The sequence below is a fragment of the Plutella xylostella genome, chromosome 8, assembly GCF_932276165.1.
Source record: "Plutella xylostella chromosome 8, ilPluXylo3.1, whole genome shotgun sequence".
Lineage (NCBI taxonomy): Eukaryota > Metazoa > Arthropoda > Insecta > Lepidoptera > Plutellidae > Plutella > Plutella xylostella.
This window is the reverse complement of record NC_063988.1, coordinates 3,040,522-3,057,987: the sequence shown is the minus strand read 5'-3', so window position 1 is coordinate 3,057,987 and position 17,466 is coordinate 3,040,522. Positions and strand designations below refer to the sequence as shown.

The following is a 17,466-nucleotide window of genomic DNA, read 5'->3' as shown; positions in this document are numbered from 1 at the left end:
CGTTTAAACCAGAAATAGGTAAAATTTAATCGAAAGCAACACTGGATTCGATCACAGCGATGTCGCCACCGGAACAGATAAGATTGTGGCACTATACCTACTTTACGATTATAAATTGTTTGTAAATAAATTAAAGTACCTTTGAGAAAAACTAAATTAATGTGTTATTCTGAAGAACGTAACAGTTTACTGATGTACCTACCTAACAATTTTGATCAGCATTACAGATGTTTATCTATTTTAATTTATAATATTACTATTCCATAATAGGCAATAGGTAAAGAGAGTTTTAGTTCTACAGAGTAGTCTTGCATCGCTCCGCTGTTTACTTTGGTGTTAGTATATGGCAACGCTTAGGGTGCTTACATAGAGAATCGGGTTCCCTGCATCTACCTGTACCGGTAACCTGTTTATGCGAAAGCGCTCTCTCACGGAGCATTTCCCGGATTTAAATTAAATGTCATGAGCGCTTTCGCATAATCAGGTTACCGGTACTCTACCTGTACCGGGAACCCGTTTCTCTATGTTAGCCCTTAGACGGTAAGACGACTGAAATATTTATAAAAGAAGCGGCACTACAGCCTACTGCTGAATGTGTGTGAAGCGGCACTACTGCCGCTTCACACACATTCTTGCGTAAACACTTCAGTCTACTACGACGGCGTAGGCCCGCGTAGCATCGCGTAGCACTTCCGGTTGCTACGACCGGCGTAGGCTCACGTGAAGATTTTGTAAGCAATTTCAACTTGGTAATGTTTTTTTTTTAATATTAATTTTATTTAATTCCCTACTTATTTTATAATTATTGTTTCAGATAAGTAAATTACTCAAATTAGACTTATAAAATGGGGATTATACATTCTACAATGTGTGCTTTTTCGTTCGTCATAGAAAGGTAATTTTATAAGTAACGTAAGTTAAGCTTAATGCAAACGGCCTATTTATATGCGTCCGGTGCTCCCTAGGCAGGAGCGAAGCGACCGATGCTGTTCTGACTGGCAAAGCCTTTCACCAACCACTGTGACAAACCCTAGACGCCCCCCTATCGTTTCGTATTTGGCACCGCCAACCTAAGAAGATTTTGTAAGGCCAGCGGCCGCTACACGAGTTCGTTTTCGACCTTCCACCAGTTACGGCAATTTTCGATATAGTGACATGTATCTACGTCGATAACGAGTCCGTGTAGCGGCAGCAGTCGTCTTTACCTTCCAGGATCCTGAGTTGGCTCCTGTGCGCGTGCCTGTCGGCCTGTCTGCTGGTGGCCATGGTGACCATGTGCATGTACGGCGTGTCGGCGGGGTACCACTACGCGCAGCGCGAGATAGCGCAGTGGCAGGGTACGTGTTTGTACAGTTGGCGAGAGAGATAGGTGTCAACGTGTAGAGCAAACTCTAATTTACTTATGTGAAGTTTCACTGACGAGCGATATGTGACTTGTATATATATTTCCAACTGTTAGGTATATGCAGCAATAGGTGGAAACCTTACTTTAAAAAAACATTAAGCATTGGAGATAATAATAGCTTGTGTTGTGTGTATTGTATCGATAAAGCCATACCTACTTTAATTCCAGCGACATTCAAATACTACCACAAGCAAGAGTACAAAAACTTTGAACCTGAGTTTACGAGAAGAAAAGCCGTACCTCTCAACGACTCCTCAACTATGAACTCGACCCTACTGAAGTATAACAACATCTCCAGAAAGAATGAAATCTTGGATACTTTAAATCTAAATGCATCAGTAGCTCATGATCTACATAAGGAAGGAATTTCAAATGTAAACGCTGAAAATCAAACAGGTTCTGAATTTTTGACCAGGGAAAAAGAAACGACTGCACTTGCAGTTAGTGATGATAAGGAAAATGGTGGTAAGATCCCTTAATTTTGCAAGTATATCATAATATCAAACCTAGGTAGAGATATTTTCGTCAGAAGAGTATAAGGTCTGATAGTAGTTATTAATAAGTTCATCAAGTTTTTTATTTATTTCAGCGGTGAAAGGAGACGAGGCGCGGACACAACTAAAGCAATATAAAGAAAAGTGGAATATTTTTAATCCTAATGAAATGTTCTTATACAATACTTCAGAAACGTAAGTAAACCCTACGTACGTAATTATGCATCCATACGACTATGTTTCTTCCTAGAAACATACCTAATACCTGTTACATAGTAAATTAATTATTACTCTCTTGGACGATATTTGTTTTTCAGTGGTTTAAACAAAATGGTTAATTACTTCACCGCATTTCTTCCATTCTGATGAACATGAGTAAAATCGACAGCTACATAGATTATCGGTCTGTGCTACACGATCTGATAGGAAATCATTATTAACGATCAAATTGATCACTCTACAAATTCAATAATGATTTGGAATATTTTTAAAATGGCAAAATGGGTTGGAGAAATCCTGAAGACTGCTACATCAAGCCATTCTCGCCTGAAAGGCCTCTCGAACATTTTCAATTTGCATTTTTTAAATTCTTGTTCTGAGTAATGAAACAGTTCATAGACGAAGACGAAAATGGTTACTATTATTTGGTATATCGTAGTTTATTTTCTCTATGTTATTTGTCATTTTACTTGCTTTTATGTTGAAAGTTATAAACTTGTAATAAAATCGTATTTTTAGAGGTGAGTAACCCAATAGTTCCAATTTTGTAAAATATAAAGTAGACTTCCCGCATGTTAGGTTTTTAAAATGATCACTGTAACCCTTTTTCAGATATTTATTTATACACAGTGAGTCGTCATGGGTGTGATACATTCCCTCATATGTTCTCTGACGTTCTGTGCTGAAAGGTATATTTATTATTTTAATAAATTAAGTACCATTGTAGCTATGCATGTAGGTACAATGCGTTCTCAAGCTCACATGCTGCTCAAGCACATCCACATGAACACCACTGCTACACACATCACACACAACACGTCCCGGATTTATAACAGACTAGCTGTTCCCGCGCGCTTCGCTTCGCCTTAAAAAGTTTTCCCGTGGGAATTCCGGGATAAAAAGTAGCCTATGTTCTTTCCCAGGGTCTAGACCATATGTATACCAAATTTCATTCAAATCCGTTCAGTAGTTTTGGCGTGAAAGCGTAACAGACAGACAGACAGACAGACAGACAGACACAGTTACTTTCGCATTTATAATATTAGTAAGGATGTAGCTGGTCCCTTAATCATCAGGGATCGCTATTTTAAAAACTCCGCCTGTATACTTTTAGGCGCAGGCCACCGTACGTGTGTAAGTACAGTCGGTGTTGGTAATGGTGGCCGCCATTCGCAACCAAGTTCCACTGTTACCTCGATAGCTGCCGTAGTCAGTAAGTAGTGCTTACTGCCAGGAGCTGCAGTATCAGTACCTAATGTTATACCGTCCATAGGGTGTCCAGGGCCTTGCCCATTAACAGCGAAATACCAAGCACAAGCGAAGATGGTTAACTGGCTTAAAAAAGGGGGTTTGGAAGTTATACCTACTTTTCTACACTTCTTCTTCTAGCGCCGTCTCCTAGCGAAGGTTGGCTATCATCATCAATTTTACACACTACAAATTGATAATGCAATTATTTATAGAGTGCTAACGTGGGCGGTGTGTGCCTGTGTGCTGCTGGTGCTGATGCTCACGATGGTGATCCTGCTGGTGTACGGCATCTCCGTGGGGTACCACTACGCGCAGAAGGAAATCAATCTCTGGTCATGTAAGGATATCGTCCTGTTGGTCGTCTTCTACTTATACTTTTTTCGGCGAGAATTATGGCATAAGTTTAAGTATGTACAAATGGCGGCCTTGTCGCTTAAAGCTATTTCTTCCAGGCAACCTTTAGGTGAACCTATGAATATATTTACGAGTGAAAAAGCGTGATTATATTGTAGTTACGCACCATCTGGGCACTCCATGCAACTCGCCGTGTGTACATGTGTGAGTGTAGTGAATACGAGGGCACACTTCAAGCGGTTCTAACTTCAACCGCCCGATTCCCAGATCTCCTTCTTCATTTTATTCATAATTTCACAGACACGGCGTATAAGAGAAAATGGATGCCGTACAGCCGCCGCAGTGGTCTTCGGAGTAATGGTGATGAGGGTGAGCCGGCGTTCAGCCCGGGTCTGGATGGCCAGCTGCCGGGGACTGACGGCGACCTGGAGGCGCCACTGGGCTACCTGACCAACTTGACTAACACCTCGCCTGGCTCTGGCTCTACAGGTTTGTGTCTGTGGAGTTAATCATGCCGAACTGCCGACGCCTAGACCTAGAAATACATAATAGTTGTCACAATCCTCCATCGAAGTTTACTGAATGTAAGTACCTATGTTTTAACATGGAGTACCTAAGTACTTATACTCCATGTTAAAACATAGGTTAGTTACTGTAACTAACTACATAGAGTTATAGTTCGACAATCCTAAAATCAGGTAGGTAAGTATATTATGCGATCCTCATAAAGGTATAGGTATTATTAGACGTATTAGGTACTCATATGGATAGATCATTACGTAGCAAAAGTATTACATAACTACCTTGACTGAAGTGTTTTTTCCTCAGACGAATTCAAAGTGAAAACAGCAGTAACACCGACACAAGACTTTACTTTGAGATCAACAAAAAATAAACCACTGTGGCATAAGTACATGGAGACCAAACCACCACGAACCACCACCACCGTCTCACCACCATCCACAGAAAGGTAGGTACTTACATTATATACCTAATAAATAATAGTGTGCACTTTTATCCCGTCAGAAAAATACCTACCTAATTCCTTCATAAAGCTATGTAGTTACTACCAAATTGACCCTATCAGATGTTGCTTTTGAGCTTCTAATGCTTGTGAACTCCATCGGGAAAATCCATTCTGGACCGATTCCAAAATAATAAGCCGTGCGCAACTCTTTGTGTATTTATTTTGTCTTGATCACGTGGAAAGGCTTCAAGCGTCCAGCGGTTTCTCCGTCTACCAGATAGTATACCTACCTAGGCACCTATTCAGACTGGGTCTAGGTCATCGTCGTATACCTATAGGTATCCCTTTATGTTACAGGCCACCTTTTAATCTCTATAAATTAATGAATCGTTTCAAACGCACTGAAGAAGAAGAACTAACTTCAACTAAGCCATCCTGATTGAAGAATGTGTACCTGTGACGTTATAGTAACCGAATACTTTTAGATGTTTATGTACTTTTTGTTAAGAATATTTTATTAAACATAAAATAAACATAATTATGTAATTAACTAGGTATCTTTTATTTAAGTATTTATTTTTATTTTAAACAAGGTACCACCACGGTATAACCACCTAGCTGTCTGGTAGTGATCCATTCTAGGTCCTACCATAGAGAAAATTAACTACGTTATAGCAGAATCTTCCAACCAACCGTCCGACGCTTTCCGGAAAAAAACATCATCCAAGCAAGCACAACGTGGGACTCGGGTCCTACACCTACTTGCAGAGTTCCACTTGTCGGTGGTGATGGTCATAGAGAAAATAAACTACGATATAGTGATGGTGTTGTGGTGATGAAGATACATGTAAGGCGTCAGCGGGGAAAGCGGAGAAACTAGTTATTGAATTGAAACTATTTTGTACTTAACTGACTTGTCGGCGTCGCCGTCGTCGCTATTATAGGTACCAGTGGCGACCGCTATTTACTATTGTTAAGAAGGCAGCGTAGTCTACGCTGGCTGGAGGGGATTTGGGTGGTCGACTACAGTAATGTTACAAATTAATTATACAAGGTATCCTTGAGAATATGAATGAAAGCCTGCGTGATAAATCATTGTTCTGATACTTATCTTACATTATTATTCCGATAACTTAGGTACTTACACGTTTCAGAGACAAAATAATATGAGCAAACTGAGCAAAAAACATGTTCACAGACAACCATCGTTGCTGTCAACTGTCATCTCATTGTCTCGCTCACATTTCATTTTCAAGTCAAGTGTCAAAATGGCAGATGAAAACGGGAAAACAACCAACTCAAGAAAAGAAGAATCAAAGAAAAAGCCTAAACGTTACCCAAACAAAAACTACGCTGTTAAAAAAAGGCTTCCCCTAAGACCTATAGATGGAGACAATGTTATATTTATCACCAAAAAGACAAATTTCAAGGTAAAAATAAACATGTGGTAACATGAAAATGTTCTTGTTCATAACACTATGGAGTTATACTTCTACCTGCCCGAGAACTAACATCCTGTACCTAATAACCTACTCATTGTATCAATATTTCTACAGGCTCAGCTAGACAAATGCTGCGATCTCATAACTAAAGGTGAAAAGGAGATAATCTTGCATGGCCTAGGAGCCGCTATACAGAGGTGCTGTAACCTGGCATTGCAGTTGGAGATATTGTTCTCAGGAACATGTCAAGTTGAAGTAAACACAGGGACTGTTGACTTAGTTGGTGAGTATCTTTCACACTTGTAAATACCGCATAGAAATCTTTATTTAATATTTCTGTTAATTATTGTACTGAATATTTAACCAATCCATACTGACATATTCATATATTAAATTACAGATGATTTGGAGCCTCTGCAAGATGATTTAGACTTTGACTCTCAAGTCAGACATTCATCATCTATCCACATCCGAGTATTCAGAACAGCAATGCTTGGTGCCAATCAGTAACTACCTGGCTACAAAATGTTTTTCTCACTAACAGAAATTGTGCAATGGATTGGACTGACTGTATTTGAAATTTGGATCAATTTGATAACAATCACAATATTCTCTGTTCTACTTGCATTGAAAATAGACAATCTAGTGAATAGTGCTTGGTGGACAGTGTTTGCCCCTTTGTTTGTAAGTGATGCTATGAATGCATATTTTTGTTGCATTGTTTGTATTAGAATGAACTTGGAAAGTTCATATAAGGCCTCACTTTACAGAGCACTGTGGAGTGCAATATTTCTCGGACTGACTTTTGTGTTTAAGTTTCTCTTGTGTAGGAAACTTCAAGGAGATTCAAACATTGAGTTCAGCGAAGTATTTGCCCCATTGTTTATTCTGTTACAATTAATAGCAGTTAGGGCCTGCCAGTTACATCAATAACTTTTATACTACTTACCAAATAAACATCTCTTTACTATATAGATATTTTTTTACTTAAAAATCAACTTGGGTGCTATAAAATTACTGGAACATACTAAATAATCCTCCACGGCTCTTGCTGCTCTCTCCTCCAAAAGTAAAATTGAAATTATTTCCTTGTTGGTTCAAACCTGCATCTGCTTTAGGCTCGCTCCCTGAAGATTTTCCAAAAAAGGATAGGCCAGTTTTACGTAGACCTGAAAATGCATCAAGGTTTTTAATATGTCAAGGTGTAAGGCCACTGCGCCATCGTTGCAAAATTTCATGCAATATCTATGCTCTTTGCATTAGTAATTAACATGATTATTCACCTGATAAGAAGTTTGGAACCTCCTGTGAAAACACTTCAGCATTATCTCCAGATATCTGCATAGGGACATCAGCCTTCGGTGACAACAAGAGGGAAGAATCTGTTGAATTAACATTTACCTGGTAAGTGCCTACATTTTTTTTTGCACGGGGCGCACGCCTAGATGTGACAAACAAAAGTTTTGAGTTGCGCTCACTCACATCGCGTGGCTTCGAGAGCGACTCTTGCGCCCCGTGTCATCTGCATTTACTACCGGCACATAATAATGTAGGTACCTACCTATATATTTTATGCCGTTTGTCGAGTTGCATCATGATATCCAAAACGCAGTTGACCATTATTAAATTGAATCGGGTTTGAGGACTTTGAGGATTAAAGGAAATAGCATCAAAGAAGTTGATATATGTACCTATACCGTGCGGGAAGTCTGCATCGCCGTCGTCAAAGCCCGTCGTACTCATAGACACGTCGAGAGAATCCGGAATACCATTAGGTCCATGAGTAAATAAAAATCCAGTAATGGATTTATCTTCTTTCTTGGTATTGTTTATCTGTAATTTTAAAGATTTTATTAATATTTTAAATACGTTTTGTTAATTATAGACAGTTTTTCATCGACAGCCCGCAATCGTCAACTGCCGGACATAGGGATCTTCTAATAAGCGGCATCAAATACTATGGCTCGGCCTTCCTCATCTAGTCACTAGCAGACACCTGTCCAATGACCTCGGTCCATACCCATAGCCATATACGTACAGGGCGTTTGCCAACAATACTCGTACTTACATCTCCAGTGGCGTTATTCCCAATGTAGTCTAAATCAGCGTCGCCTTTGTTAATTTCGTCCCGAGCCGTTTGTTCACATTGAGTGTTGATAACTTCCACTGCATTTTGCTTGTCAGCCTCCTTCGGGGTATCCACCTCAGCTTTTCTATCAGTTTCCTTAGTTTTATTGAAGAACTTGGAAGTTACAATCTTGTCAGAGGTTTTCTGTAAATTTAAACAGTCCTCACCGTACCGTGTCCACGCATGGTCATGCGTTTTGTTATTTATTCATAGTGCGAGCGCGCCTGCGTAGGTTCATATACCTCACTGTGATTCATAATGACGACCAGCGCTGATAAGAGTGATAATGATAAAAATCCTATCATAGTGAACGAATTCCTGACGTTTATTCAAAATCGAATAGACAAGCTGGACGACTTGACAATGACACAGATTTGTGTGTCGCATTTTACTGACGAAGAAATCGAGACGGGTAAGAACATTCTATACAGCAATGTTCTTCATGACGGAGCCCGCTGTATTACTAGAAAAGGTGAGGACAAAAAGAAAAAAAAATGTAAAGGACGTCTTAAAAAGAATGAAAGAAACTGAACCCGAAATGCATCCGCATTTCGTAGCTAAGAATCTAGACCGGCTACCGCCCGTAACCCTAGACCATATTGACGTTACGTGTCTTATTAAAAAAATGACATGTATAAATGCAGACATGCAAGAGATACGCCGGAATACAGTTTCCAAAGACGAATTGCACAATATTCTATCCGAGTTGCGACAAATCAAGTCAGACCTACAACAAAGAGATTTAACTCCGCAATGTAATTTGACTCATACAGTTCAGACCTATAGTGATAATAACACAATTAACATAACGAAGCGGCAAAATTGTATCGGCGCAAAAAATAAAGGCAAGCCTGCCGTGCGACGGACGCCGCAATCGAACTCGCAACCGGTTTTCGAGGAGGACTCAGTGGCGGCCGGCTCAGCCGCTGCCGCGAGCCCGCCTCCCGCGCCCCGCTCTCCTCCCGCGCAGCGCTCTCCCCTCGCGCCGCGCCCTCCCCGCCCGCTATCAACTGATCACCGGCCCACAGCGCAGCGACTTAGCTATCGGGATATTGCGATGAGTCAGATCTCAACGGTTCACGCCAGACCGCTCAATGACGTCGAAACCAGAAGCCTTATTAACGGGGATGATGGGTTTACTCCCGTAGTTCGTAAAAAACGTACGAAACAAAGGAACATGCGCGGTTCTTTGGAGCAATGTGCGCGGCTACAAGTGGCGGAACCGAGAAGTTCTATATATATTTCTCGTCTACAAAAACACATACAAAGTAGCGATATAGAAGCCCATATAAAAGATCTCGGGGAGGAAGCCATATGTGTAGAACAACTTAAGCAGCGTACCGAGACTTCTTTTAACTCCTTCAAAGTGGTTATACCGACTGCTAAATTGAATGTCTTCTTAGATAAGAACTTCTGGCCTTTACACTTGGTGTACAGAAAGTACGTCGAAAGTAATGCCTACCGCGCCACCAGTAAACCGTAATGGATGTACGAACTAAGATCGAAATCGTTACGTTTAACTGCAAGAACATAAAGCGATCAGTCCATCATGTTCGAGAGCTGTGCCGCGCCGCGGACATCGTGCTGCTGCAGGAGACATGGCTGCTGCAGCATGACCTCGGGTTCACTGACCTGATTGATCCTGACTTCAGTACCTTCGCGAAGTCTTCAGTGGACACCTCAGCAGGAATACTCCGTGGTCGGCCGTACGGTGGCTTAGCGATCATGTGGCGTAAGTCTAAGTGTGCTAATGTGCGTGTGATAGATTGTGTGAGTGACCGATTGGCGGCCATTCAAATTGAGTTTGATGGCCGGCAATATCTAGTGTTAAATGTCTACATGCCGTGTGACAAAGATGAAAATGTGCCAGAGTTCACCGATACACTGTCGAACATGAGTGCCGTGGTGGAGGAGTGTGACGCCGAGGCGGTCTACATGATGGGAGACTACAACGCCCACCCTGGCACCCGCTTCAGTGAGGAGCTCCTGGCATTCTGTCGTGAGCAATTGTGGAATTGCACTGACATCGACATGCTCGGGGCAGACTCGGGCACGTTCACCTTCATCAGCGAGGCCAATGGCGCCCGGCGCTGGCTGGACCACTGCGTAACCAGCTGCGCCGCGCGGGCCACGGTGCGCCGCGTGCGCGTCCACCACGACGTCACCACCTCGGACCATTTCCCAATGTTTGTACAGTGTAATATAGGTACAGGTTGTAATAAAGTGTATAAAAATAAGTCTAAAATATCTCATGGCATCAGATGGGGTACCCGAGATCAGGATCAAATTGATAAATATGGGAAATATTGTAAAGATAAATTAAGTCAATTGTATAATGCAACTAGTCAAACATGTGATATTACTGCTAAGTGTATTGATAATTTGTATATTAATTTTATTGATATTTTACAGTCTGCTTCTATCCTTAGTTCTAATATAACCAAGGCTGGTGCACGAAAACGAAAATGCCAGGTAACCGGCTGGAACTACCACGTTCAACATCATCATGAGCGGGCTAGAATTTGTTTTAAGATGTGGATAAATTTTGGTAAACCCAATACGGGTAAAATTTATGATGAAATGCACGCTAGCCGGAAAATATTTAAGAGTAAATTACGCTGGTGCCAAAATAACGAAGAGATAATTAAAATGAACATACTAGCACTACAGAAACGAAACAAAGACTTTAATAAGTTTTGGAAGGGTACTAAAGCTCTAAGCTACAAACGAGGGTTGCCAGTATCTGTAGAGAATGAAAGTAATGAAGCGGCCATTGCGGACATTTTCGCAAACCATTTCAAAGTCGCTCCTCTCAAGGTACAGTGTGTGCCCGGTGCGGGGGCAGCCCCGTCGCCCGCGCCGGCCGCGCCCGCCCCCGCCCCCGCCCCGCAGCCCCCAGCGGCCGAGCTGCGTGTGACGGCGGCGGGCGTGGCTCGCGCGGTGCGCTGCATGACCCGGGGAAAGTCCCCCGGGCATGACTCTCTCAGCATCGAGCATATTCTGTACGCTAGTGATGAGGTATATAAAATATTGGCTTTAATATTTAATTATTGCTTAGAGCTTCAGTACCTACCGGATCTTATGATGAGGACGGTGGTGGTTCCAGTCATCAAAAATAAAACAGGAGATCTCTCGAGTGTGTCAAACTATAGACCTATTTCCTTGGGTACCGTCGCTGGCAAGGTGCTTGAACGGCTTCTGCAGCCCGAGTTGATGAGGAATGTTAAGATCAGTGATGCGCAGTTTGGTTTTCGTCCCGGTCTCTCAACAGACTCTGCGATACTGAGTCTTAAGCACGCAGTCAATTACTACAAACATAGAGAAACTTCGGTCTATGCATGCTTTTTAGACCTAAGTCGTGCTTTTGACTTGGTAAACTATAACCTGCTCTGGTCGAAGATGTTAAAGTCTAAGGTTCCTTCTGACCTAGTGGGTCTGTTGAGACACTGGTATGAGAACCAAACTAACTCTGTACGATGGGGCGACGCACACTCTAGTGAATATAGACTAGAGTGTGGCGTTCGTCAGGGAGGGCTGACCTCTCCGGACCTCTTCAACCTTTATGTAAATGACCTGATCGAGGAGTTGAGGAGCACCGGCATCGGGTGTCACGTAGGGGATGTATGCTTCAACAACTTGAGCTACGCAGATGATATGGTGCTCCTCAGCCCCTCGGTCGGCGGATTAAGAAAGCTCATTGCTGTGTGTGAGAGATTCGCTAATAGTAATGGTTTAAAATATAACGCCAAGAAATGTGAAGTAATGGTATTTAGAGTGGGGAGAGGTCCGGAGAGGATACCCCCGGTCTACATGTATGGCTCATCGATTCGGGTTGTAGATAAGTTCAGGTACTTGGGTCATGTGCTGACGGAGACTCTGAGTGACGACGCCGACATGGAGCGCGAGCGGCGGGCCCTGGCGGTGCGGTGCAACATGCTCGCACGCAGGTTTGCCAAGTGCTCTAAGGATGTAAAAATTGTGCTCTTCAAGGCCTTTTGTCAAACGTTTTATACCTGCCAACTATGGATTAATTACACAAGGAGAGCATACAGCACCCTTAGAGTACAATACAATGACGCACTACGCATATTGCTGAGACAACCGCGCTACTGCAGTGCGAAGGCCATGTTCGCCGACGCCGGGGTCCCCGACTACTTCGCCGTGCTGCGGCTCCGGGCGGCGTCGTTCTGGGACCGAGTCCGGAGCTCCAGCAATGAGCTGATAGCAGCTGTCGGCGACGATATTTATGGAAATGGGTTCATTAAGCACTGGCTTTTCATGCACCAGTCGGGGAATAAGAAGTAGGCGAATGCATTTAACATTTTTATAATTTTAATTGTAATTTGTCCATAGTTTTATTGCCCCTATACAGCACTTAATTATATTTTTATGTTTATTCAGTTTTAATTATTGTACTTTTATTGTATTTACATATGGGTTTATTTTGTGATTTTAATTTTAATGTAACAAATGATGACCTGAAATAAATGATGATTATTTATTATTTATTTAAACATAACTTTTAACCACTAACACCTTGTTAGTAGGTACATATTACTATTGCTACTCTTTTAAGCACAGGTCTAGAAAGTTTTGACCCGTGTTATATTATTATCCCATATGCAATTTAATGTCCCATTGGCCACCCACTGGCTAGAAAGCCTCAACTCTTTCACACACGAATACTTAGGTAAGTACCCATATTTATCTTGACGAATGAACTTCGCTTGTGAGGACGGGTGGTGATTGATGGTATGTAAAAATAAATAAATCCAGTAAGTACAACCTTCTCATAAACAAAGTCCGGTGACAGATCAAGGCTGTATTTCTTCAGGATCCTGTCCTTCATCCGACTGAAGCTGTCGTTCTCATGGCTGGCGGTGCTGACGTCCAGTTGGCTGGACACTGTGACGTCACAGTCCTCGGCTGCCTCGGGCTCCGGGGCGGATTCTTCTGGTACTTCCTCGATGACTGGTAGCCCAAACGATACTTTCTTCTCCTGAGAATTCTGAGTCACATATAGTTGTAAGACTTTGTTAAAATTACAAATACATATTACACAAACTTTATAAAATACTTATAGGTAATAATATATATATATATATATATACTTATTCAGTAACATGACACATATTCTATTCTATCAGAAATTTATCAGAATTACTTGCCTTTAGGCGGGGCATCTCAGTTTCTTTTCGATTTTCCTCTTGGTCCATCAGTTCTTCAACTACGACACTGCTGCTGCCCTAGGTACAATAAATTATTTAAGCAAATTACGGCCATATACCCGACAGTGGCAGCGATCTGGCCAGCATCTTCTTTTTAGTTTAATTTTAATTTTATATTAGTTAGTTTTAGTTAGGGATTAATAATTATAATTTTATCTTGTATTGTATAATTTAAATAAGTATAAGTATATTATTTTATTTACTAGTAAATTAGAAGTTAAGTAAAGTTCGTTGGTTAGCGGTAGAAATTGTGTTGCAATATTTTAGGCATATTTTAGGTATTAACCAAGGCATAGACTATATTAGTCTATGACCCAGGTAGGTCATAGGTCATCAGCCTATGGCAGTCCACTGCTGGCCGTAGGCGATCTTTAGCTCGCGTCTGAGACCCAGGTAACAGATTACAATTTAAAACTTGATCTTCACCTATAACCATGATTGATGATTAAAAAATAATGTAGACTTACTTGAGTCATGTCCAAAAATTGAGATGGCGGCATCAATATATTGGTAGAGCCCGAGGCTACTACTAGCTCTTCCTCTTGCTCCATTGGTTCAGGGTTCGTGGACTCAGTCTGTGGCTATAAGTTAAACTTGAGGTTGGTATACCGTTATAGCTATATACCATATATAGTTACGGTTATGCCTAACTAATACTATTATATACATAGGTATTGATCTTAGATGTTACATTGTCCAACACATATAGGTAAGTAAAACCCACCTGTTTACAATGTGTGTCTGTTTATATAAGTACTTACCTAGGTATTTTTTTAAGGATTTTGTTATCACTCCAGATCAATATATTGAGATTCATCAATATATTAGGTAATTATATGTATAGGTATTTAAACAAACACATTGCGAACAGGGATATGGATTAAGTGGATAATAATGCTAACGAAATAACAAAGTGAAAACTGTTTACCTGACTATTCTTAGCGACAACACCATCGCCGGTTTTGGAGATGCAGCTGCCAATATTGACTATTTTCAACGCATTAGGGTTCACGCCGGAGACGATTTTCTTAGCATCATTCCGGTCGATATTAATGTCATCTAGGATGTTTATGAGTTTCTTGTTAGCGTAGCTCCTGGTGTCTGACGTGCCTGCCTCATTCTCGTCGAGATACGACTTGTTGAAGAAGGAGGAGTAGTAAGCATCCTTCTTTTCCTCAGGTCTCACGCTGGGGACGCCATGCAGGGTCATGGAGTTGGAGTCCGTGCGCTTGACTTGAGCCACAGAGTTCTTCTTGATCTGAAACTTTAAGTGATCCGACAGAGAACTAAAGTAAACGACAAGGCCCAGTGGGGCAATAAACTGGAGTGGACAAGGGTTGGTATAAGGTACCCATATAGGATGTAAAGATGCAACAACTCATATCTAGTCCCAGCAGTGGACTGTGATTGGCTGACGACAGTGATTATGTCTTACTTAAGGGTGACGAAGACGAAAAATTTAAGTAGGTAAAATACTTCTACTTATTACTTACCTGCTCCAGATTAACTGTTAACAAATCCATATCGCCTGAGGCTAACTGAAGTCTTGGCATCTGAAATAAGTTTGAATGATATATATACTTAAAAGTAAATACCGTCTTTTTATGTAGGTAGTTTAGTAATTTACCCGTAAACGATCTTGATCTTTGCTGAAATTGTCACATAGACTCGGCCAGTCAGTATCAAGCACCATCATATTATCTTTTTGGAATTTGTCGCCAGATTTAAATCCTGGTCTTATTTCCTCTTTATAACTTCTGACATCCTGTTCTTTCAAGTAATCTTGTATTTCTGCATTCAGACCCTTTACCTTAGCCATTTCTTCTTTAATAGCATTGATTATTTTGGGTCTTTCAGACACTAGATATTGGACCATTTGAATCAAGTGTTTCTTGTCCATTTCTTTGATTGACTCCTTTCTAGTTCTTACTTCCTTAGTTAGAGTTTGAACTTCTTGCGTTAGGAATTTGATACGTTCTTGAAACTCTTTATTTTTCTCAGTAATCTCAAACCATTTCTGCACAAACGGGATGCTTTCGTATCTATTTTTGCACTGTATCCAAAGGTCTTCATATTTTTTCTCCCCAAATTGAACTCTTTTTAGTACTTCGACTTTCTTTTCTCTAGCTAATAACAAATCCTTCCTTATTTCAATGTTAGAAGATTTAATGGTTTCATTGGCGGTAAGTAAACTGGAAAATGATTTTTCTTTGTTATCATAAATAAGTAATATTATTATCAATGGTACCTATATACCTACTATGATAAGTTGTTATATGTAGGTATCTACTAAGATACTTACCTAAAATAAATTACTTATTCAAATATTACCTTCGAAATTCTTGTTCGGCGTGCTTTATTTCAGCTTCTAGTTTAATATTTCCACCGCTGATGTATTTGCAAATTTGTTTTTGCCGTTCCGTCTCCTTTCTTAGGCGGTCAACAAGAAATAGTTGTGCTAAATATGAAATAGTTATTGGATTATTATTTATTTTAGATAAGTTTCTCTCTCTTAATAACTACTTACTTACTGGCACGTCTATCTGCACTTATGCCTCGAAGACATTATGTATGGTTTGCACTTTAAATTCGCGTACTTCACAAACAAAAAAGTTCGTCGAGCTTTATTTAAGTAGGTAGCTTACTCGTACGTCTAGCTGGCCCTTTACTTATTATTTACGTAGATACTAAAAAACTGCCTCTACTTCAACATCAGAGGTCCCGGGTTCAATTAGAGGTTGGACTTAAAAATGTACCTGTATGTAGATTCTAAATACTCTGGTAATACTACTACTGTATGTAGAAATATGTATTGAAGCATATTGATAGGTTGAAGTTGAAAGTATCAAAACAATTTACCTTTAATGCAATGACTCGATAATATTATTTTGACTTGGGATTCATCAACCTCTGCAGTAATTTTGCTCAAAGCTCGTAAATCATTACAATCCGTCATGTTCAGCTCTTTAAAACTGAAGTTTTCAATCAAATGAATTTACTTTTAAATAACTTTCAATAAATATTGAAAGTTCGCGGCGGAAAATGCAAAATGGCGGGAAGCGGGGCCGGGAACCGGAATATTTTTTTACGAAAATCTACCTTTACTATGGAAAAATACTCAGAATAAGGATTTATGTTCAGATATTAAATAATATGAAACATAATATTATGTTCTTTGTGATACGATTTTCACATCGCACATCTCCGTGGACTCCTGAGAATCGCAGCATCAGCCCCCCTATCGTATTTCATAATGCTGTAGAATAGATGAATACTCTATTCTCGTACTGAATGATTTTCCCACTCACTTCATCGTGTAAAGAAATACCTCAAGTAGGTTAACTGCTAGATAATGCTACTAGCGTTAAATTCGCCTATACATGTGTACTGATTTGTTTTATGTTAAAGAATTTTATAATTATAAAGTAACTTCATTAAATCATACGTTGTTCTATGCCAGCTATACTCAAACTGCGGCCCGCGGGCCGCATGTGGCCCGCCGGGCCTTTATCAGTGGCCCGCGTGCCATGAGAGATAATAGACGCATTTTTCCTGAAATAAAAATGACATATTATGTATCTAGCCTATCTGAAACCTAGTTAAACATTGTGGAGATATGGCGTTTCGACTTTCTCCGTGTTCGGCATCATAAGGGTCACAGTGACAGTTAAATAAAGTCCATTTTTCTCTCCACCTTTAGTTTGCAAGGTGCGGGTGCCTATATAAATAGAGTGAGTCGCCCGCGCGCCTCAGTTGGTTTTTGATTTTTGAAGTGAACACTTCGGCAAAATGGCTCAATGTAGCCACGGTTCTCGTCGGCTTCGCTGTGTGAGGGAGACCGCATCAGTACATTTCTATAGTGAGCATTGTGACGCGGCCTACGGCGTGACGCTGGACGCGAACTACGGCGTAAATAGGAGACCAAGGCCTTAGAACAAAAGCTGCATTAGACAGTTTCTTCAGCAGAGACATCGAAAT

The 17,466-nt window shown here is 40.7% G+C and overlaps 3 protein-coding genes across 15 annotated transcripts; 2 read left to right on the top strand and 1 right to left on the bottom strand.

Moving 5' to 3' along the window:
• The first annotated feature begins 121 nt into the window (after window positions 1-121).
• LOC105382529 lies at window positions 122-5,240 on the top strand. Of its 10 annotated transcripts, none has more exons than XR_007266579.1 (11): window positions 122-277; window positions 815-895; window positions 1,213-1,337; window positions 1,574-1,867; window positions 1,995-2,094; window positions 2,217-2,639; window positions 2,731-2,807; window positions 3,582-3,706; window positions 4,024-4,212; window positions 4,552-4,693; window positions 5,048-5,240. XR_007266579.1 is itself a non-coding variant. In XM_011552428.3 (11 exons), exons 7-11 carry the CDS (start codon window positions 2,758-2,760, stop codon window positions 5,127-5,129), a joined length of 588 nt encoding a protein of 195 aa, XP_011550730.2. In that variant the 5' UTR covers window positions 139-277; window positions 815-895; window positions 1,213-1,337; window positions 1,574-1,870; window positions 1,995-2,094; window positions 2,217-2,532; window positions 2,731-2,757; the 3' UTR covers window positions 5,130-5,240. The 10 variants fall into 10 exon arrangements, 5 of the variants coding, with proteins under 5 accessions (XP_011550730.2, XP_011550731.2, XP_048478759.1 ...); XR_007266580.1 differs by having other exon boundaries at window positions 1,574-1,870; window positions 2,004-2,094; XM_011552428.3 differs by having other exon boundaries at window positions 139-277; window positions 1,574-1,870; window positions 2,217-2,532.
• Window positions 5,241-5,924: 684 nt separating this feature from the next.
• On the top strand, window positions 5,925-7,104 carry LOC105382531 (transmembrane protein 203). Of its 2 annotated transcripts, XM_011552431.3 has the most exons (3): window positions 5,925-6,120; window positions 6,247-6,415; window positions 6,533-6,961. In XM_011552431.3, the coding sequence occupies exons 1-3, from the start codon at window positions 5,959-5,961 to the stop codon at window positions 6,640-6,642; spliced, it is 441 nt and encodes a 146-aa protein (XP_011550733.1). In that variant the 5' UTR covers window positions 5,925-5,958; the 3' UTR covers window positions 6,643-6,961. The 2 variants fall into 2 exon arrangements, with proteins under 2 accessions (XP_011550733.1, XP_048478762.1); XM_048622805.1 differs by lacking the exon at window positions 5,925-6,120 and having other exon boundaries at window positions 6,276-6,415; window positions 6,533-7,104.
• On the bottom strand, window positions 6,991-16,934 carry LOC105382530. Of its 3 annotated transcripts, none has more exons than XM_038114872.2 (12): window positions 16,348-16,934; window positions 15,820-15,946; window positions 15,116-15,680; window positions 14,982-15,041; window positions 14,417-14,752; window positions 13,956-14,069; window positions 13,429-13,506; window positions 13,047-13,268; window positions 8,201-8,404; window positions 7,824-7,965; window positions 7,416-7,514; window positions 6,991-7,301 (listed from the first exon to the last, which is right to left on the bottom strand). In XM_038114872.2, exons 1-12 carry the CDS (start codon window positions 16,442-16,444, stop codon window positions 7,147-7,149), a joined length of 2,199 nt encoding a protein of 732 aa, XP_037970800.2. In that variant the 5' UTR covers window positions 16,445-16,934; the 3' UTR covers window positions 6,991-7,146. The 3 variants fall into 3 exon arrangements, with proteins under 3 accessions (XP_037970800.2, XP_037970801.2, XP_011550732.3); XM_038114873.2 differs by having other exon boundaries at window positions 13,956-14,063; XM_011552430.3 differs by having other exon boundaries at window positions 14,417-14,746.
• Between the last annotated feature and the right edge of the window lie 532 nt (window positions 16,935-17,466).

Excerpts from the sequence above, each read along its gene's own strand:
- LOC105382531 (XM_011552431.3), top strand. The coding sequence starts at position 5,959 with ATGGCAGATGAAAACGGGAAAACAACCAACTCAAGAAAAGAAGAATCA. Across the intron at positions 6,121-6,246 it reads CCAAAAAGACAAATTTCAAG|GCTCAGCTAGACAAATGCTG; the intron begins GTAAAAATAAAC and ends ATATTTCTACAG. Across the intron at positions 6,416-6,532 it reads AGGGACTGTTGACTTAGTTG|ATGATTTGGAGCCTCTGCAA; the intron begins GTGAGTATCTTT and ends ATTAAATTACAG.
- LOC105382530 (XM_038114872.2), bottom strand. The coding sequence starts at position 16,444 with ATGACGGATTGTAATGATTTACGAGCTTTGAGCAAAATTACTGCAGAG. Across the intron at positions 13,507-13,955 it reads AATTTTTGGACATGACTCAA|GGCAGCAGCAGTGTCGTAGT; the intron begins GTAAGTCTACAT and ends TATTGTACCTAG. Across the intron at positions 7,302-7,415 it reads GGTTCCAAACTTCTTATCAG|GTCTACGTAAAACTGGCCTA; the intron begins GTGAATAATCAT and ends ATGCATTTTCAG.
- LOC105382529 (XM_038114889.2), top strand. The coding sequence starts at position 2,758 with ATGGGTGTGATACATTCCCTCATATGTTCTCTGACGTTCTGTGCTGAA. Across the intron at positions 4,213-4,551 it reads GCCTGGCTCTGGCTCTACAG|ACGAATTCAAAGTGAAAACA; the intron begins GTTTGTGTCTGT and ends TTTTTTCCTCAG. Across the intron at positions 4,694-5,047 it reads TCACCACCATCCACAGAAAG|GCCACCTTTTAATCTCTATA; the intron begins GTAGGTACTTAC and ends TTTATGTTACAG.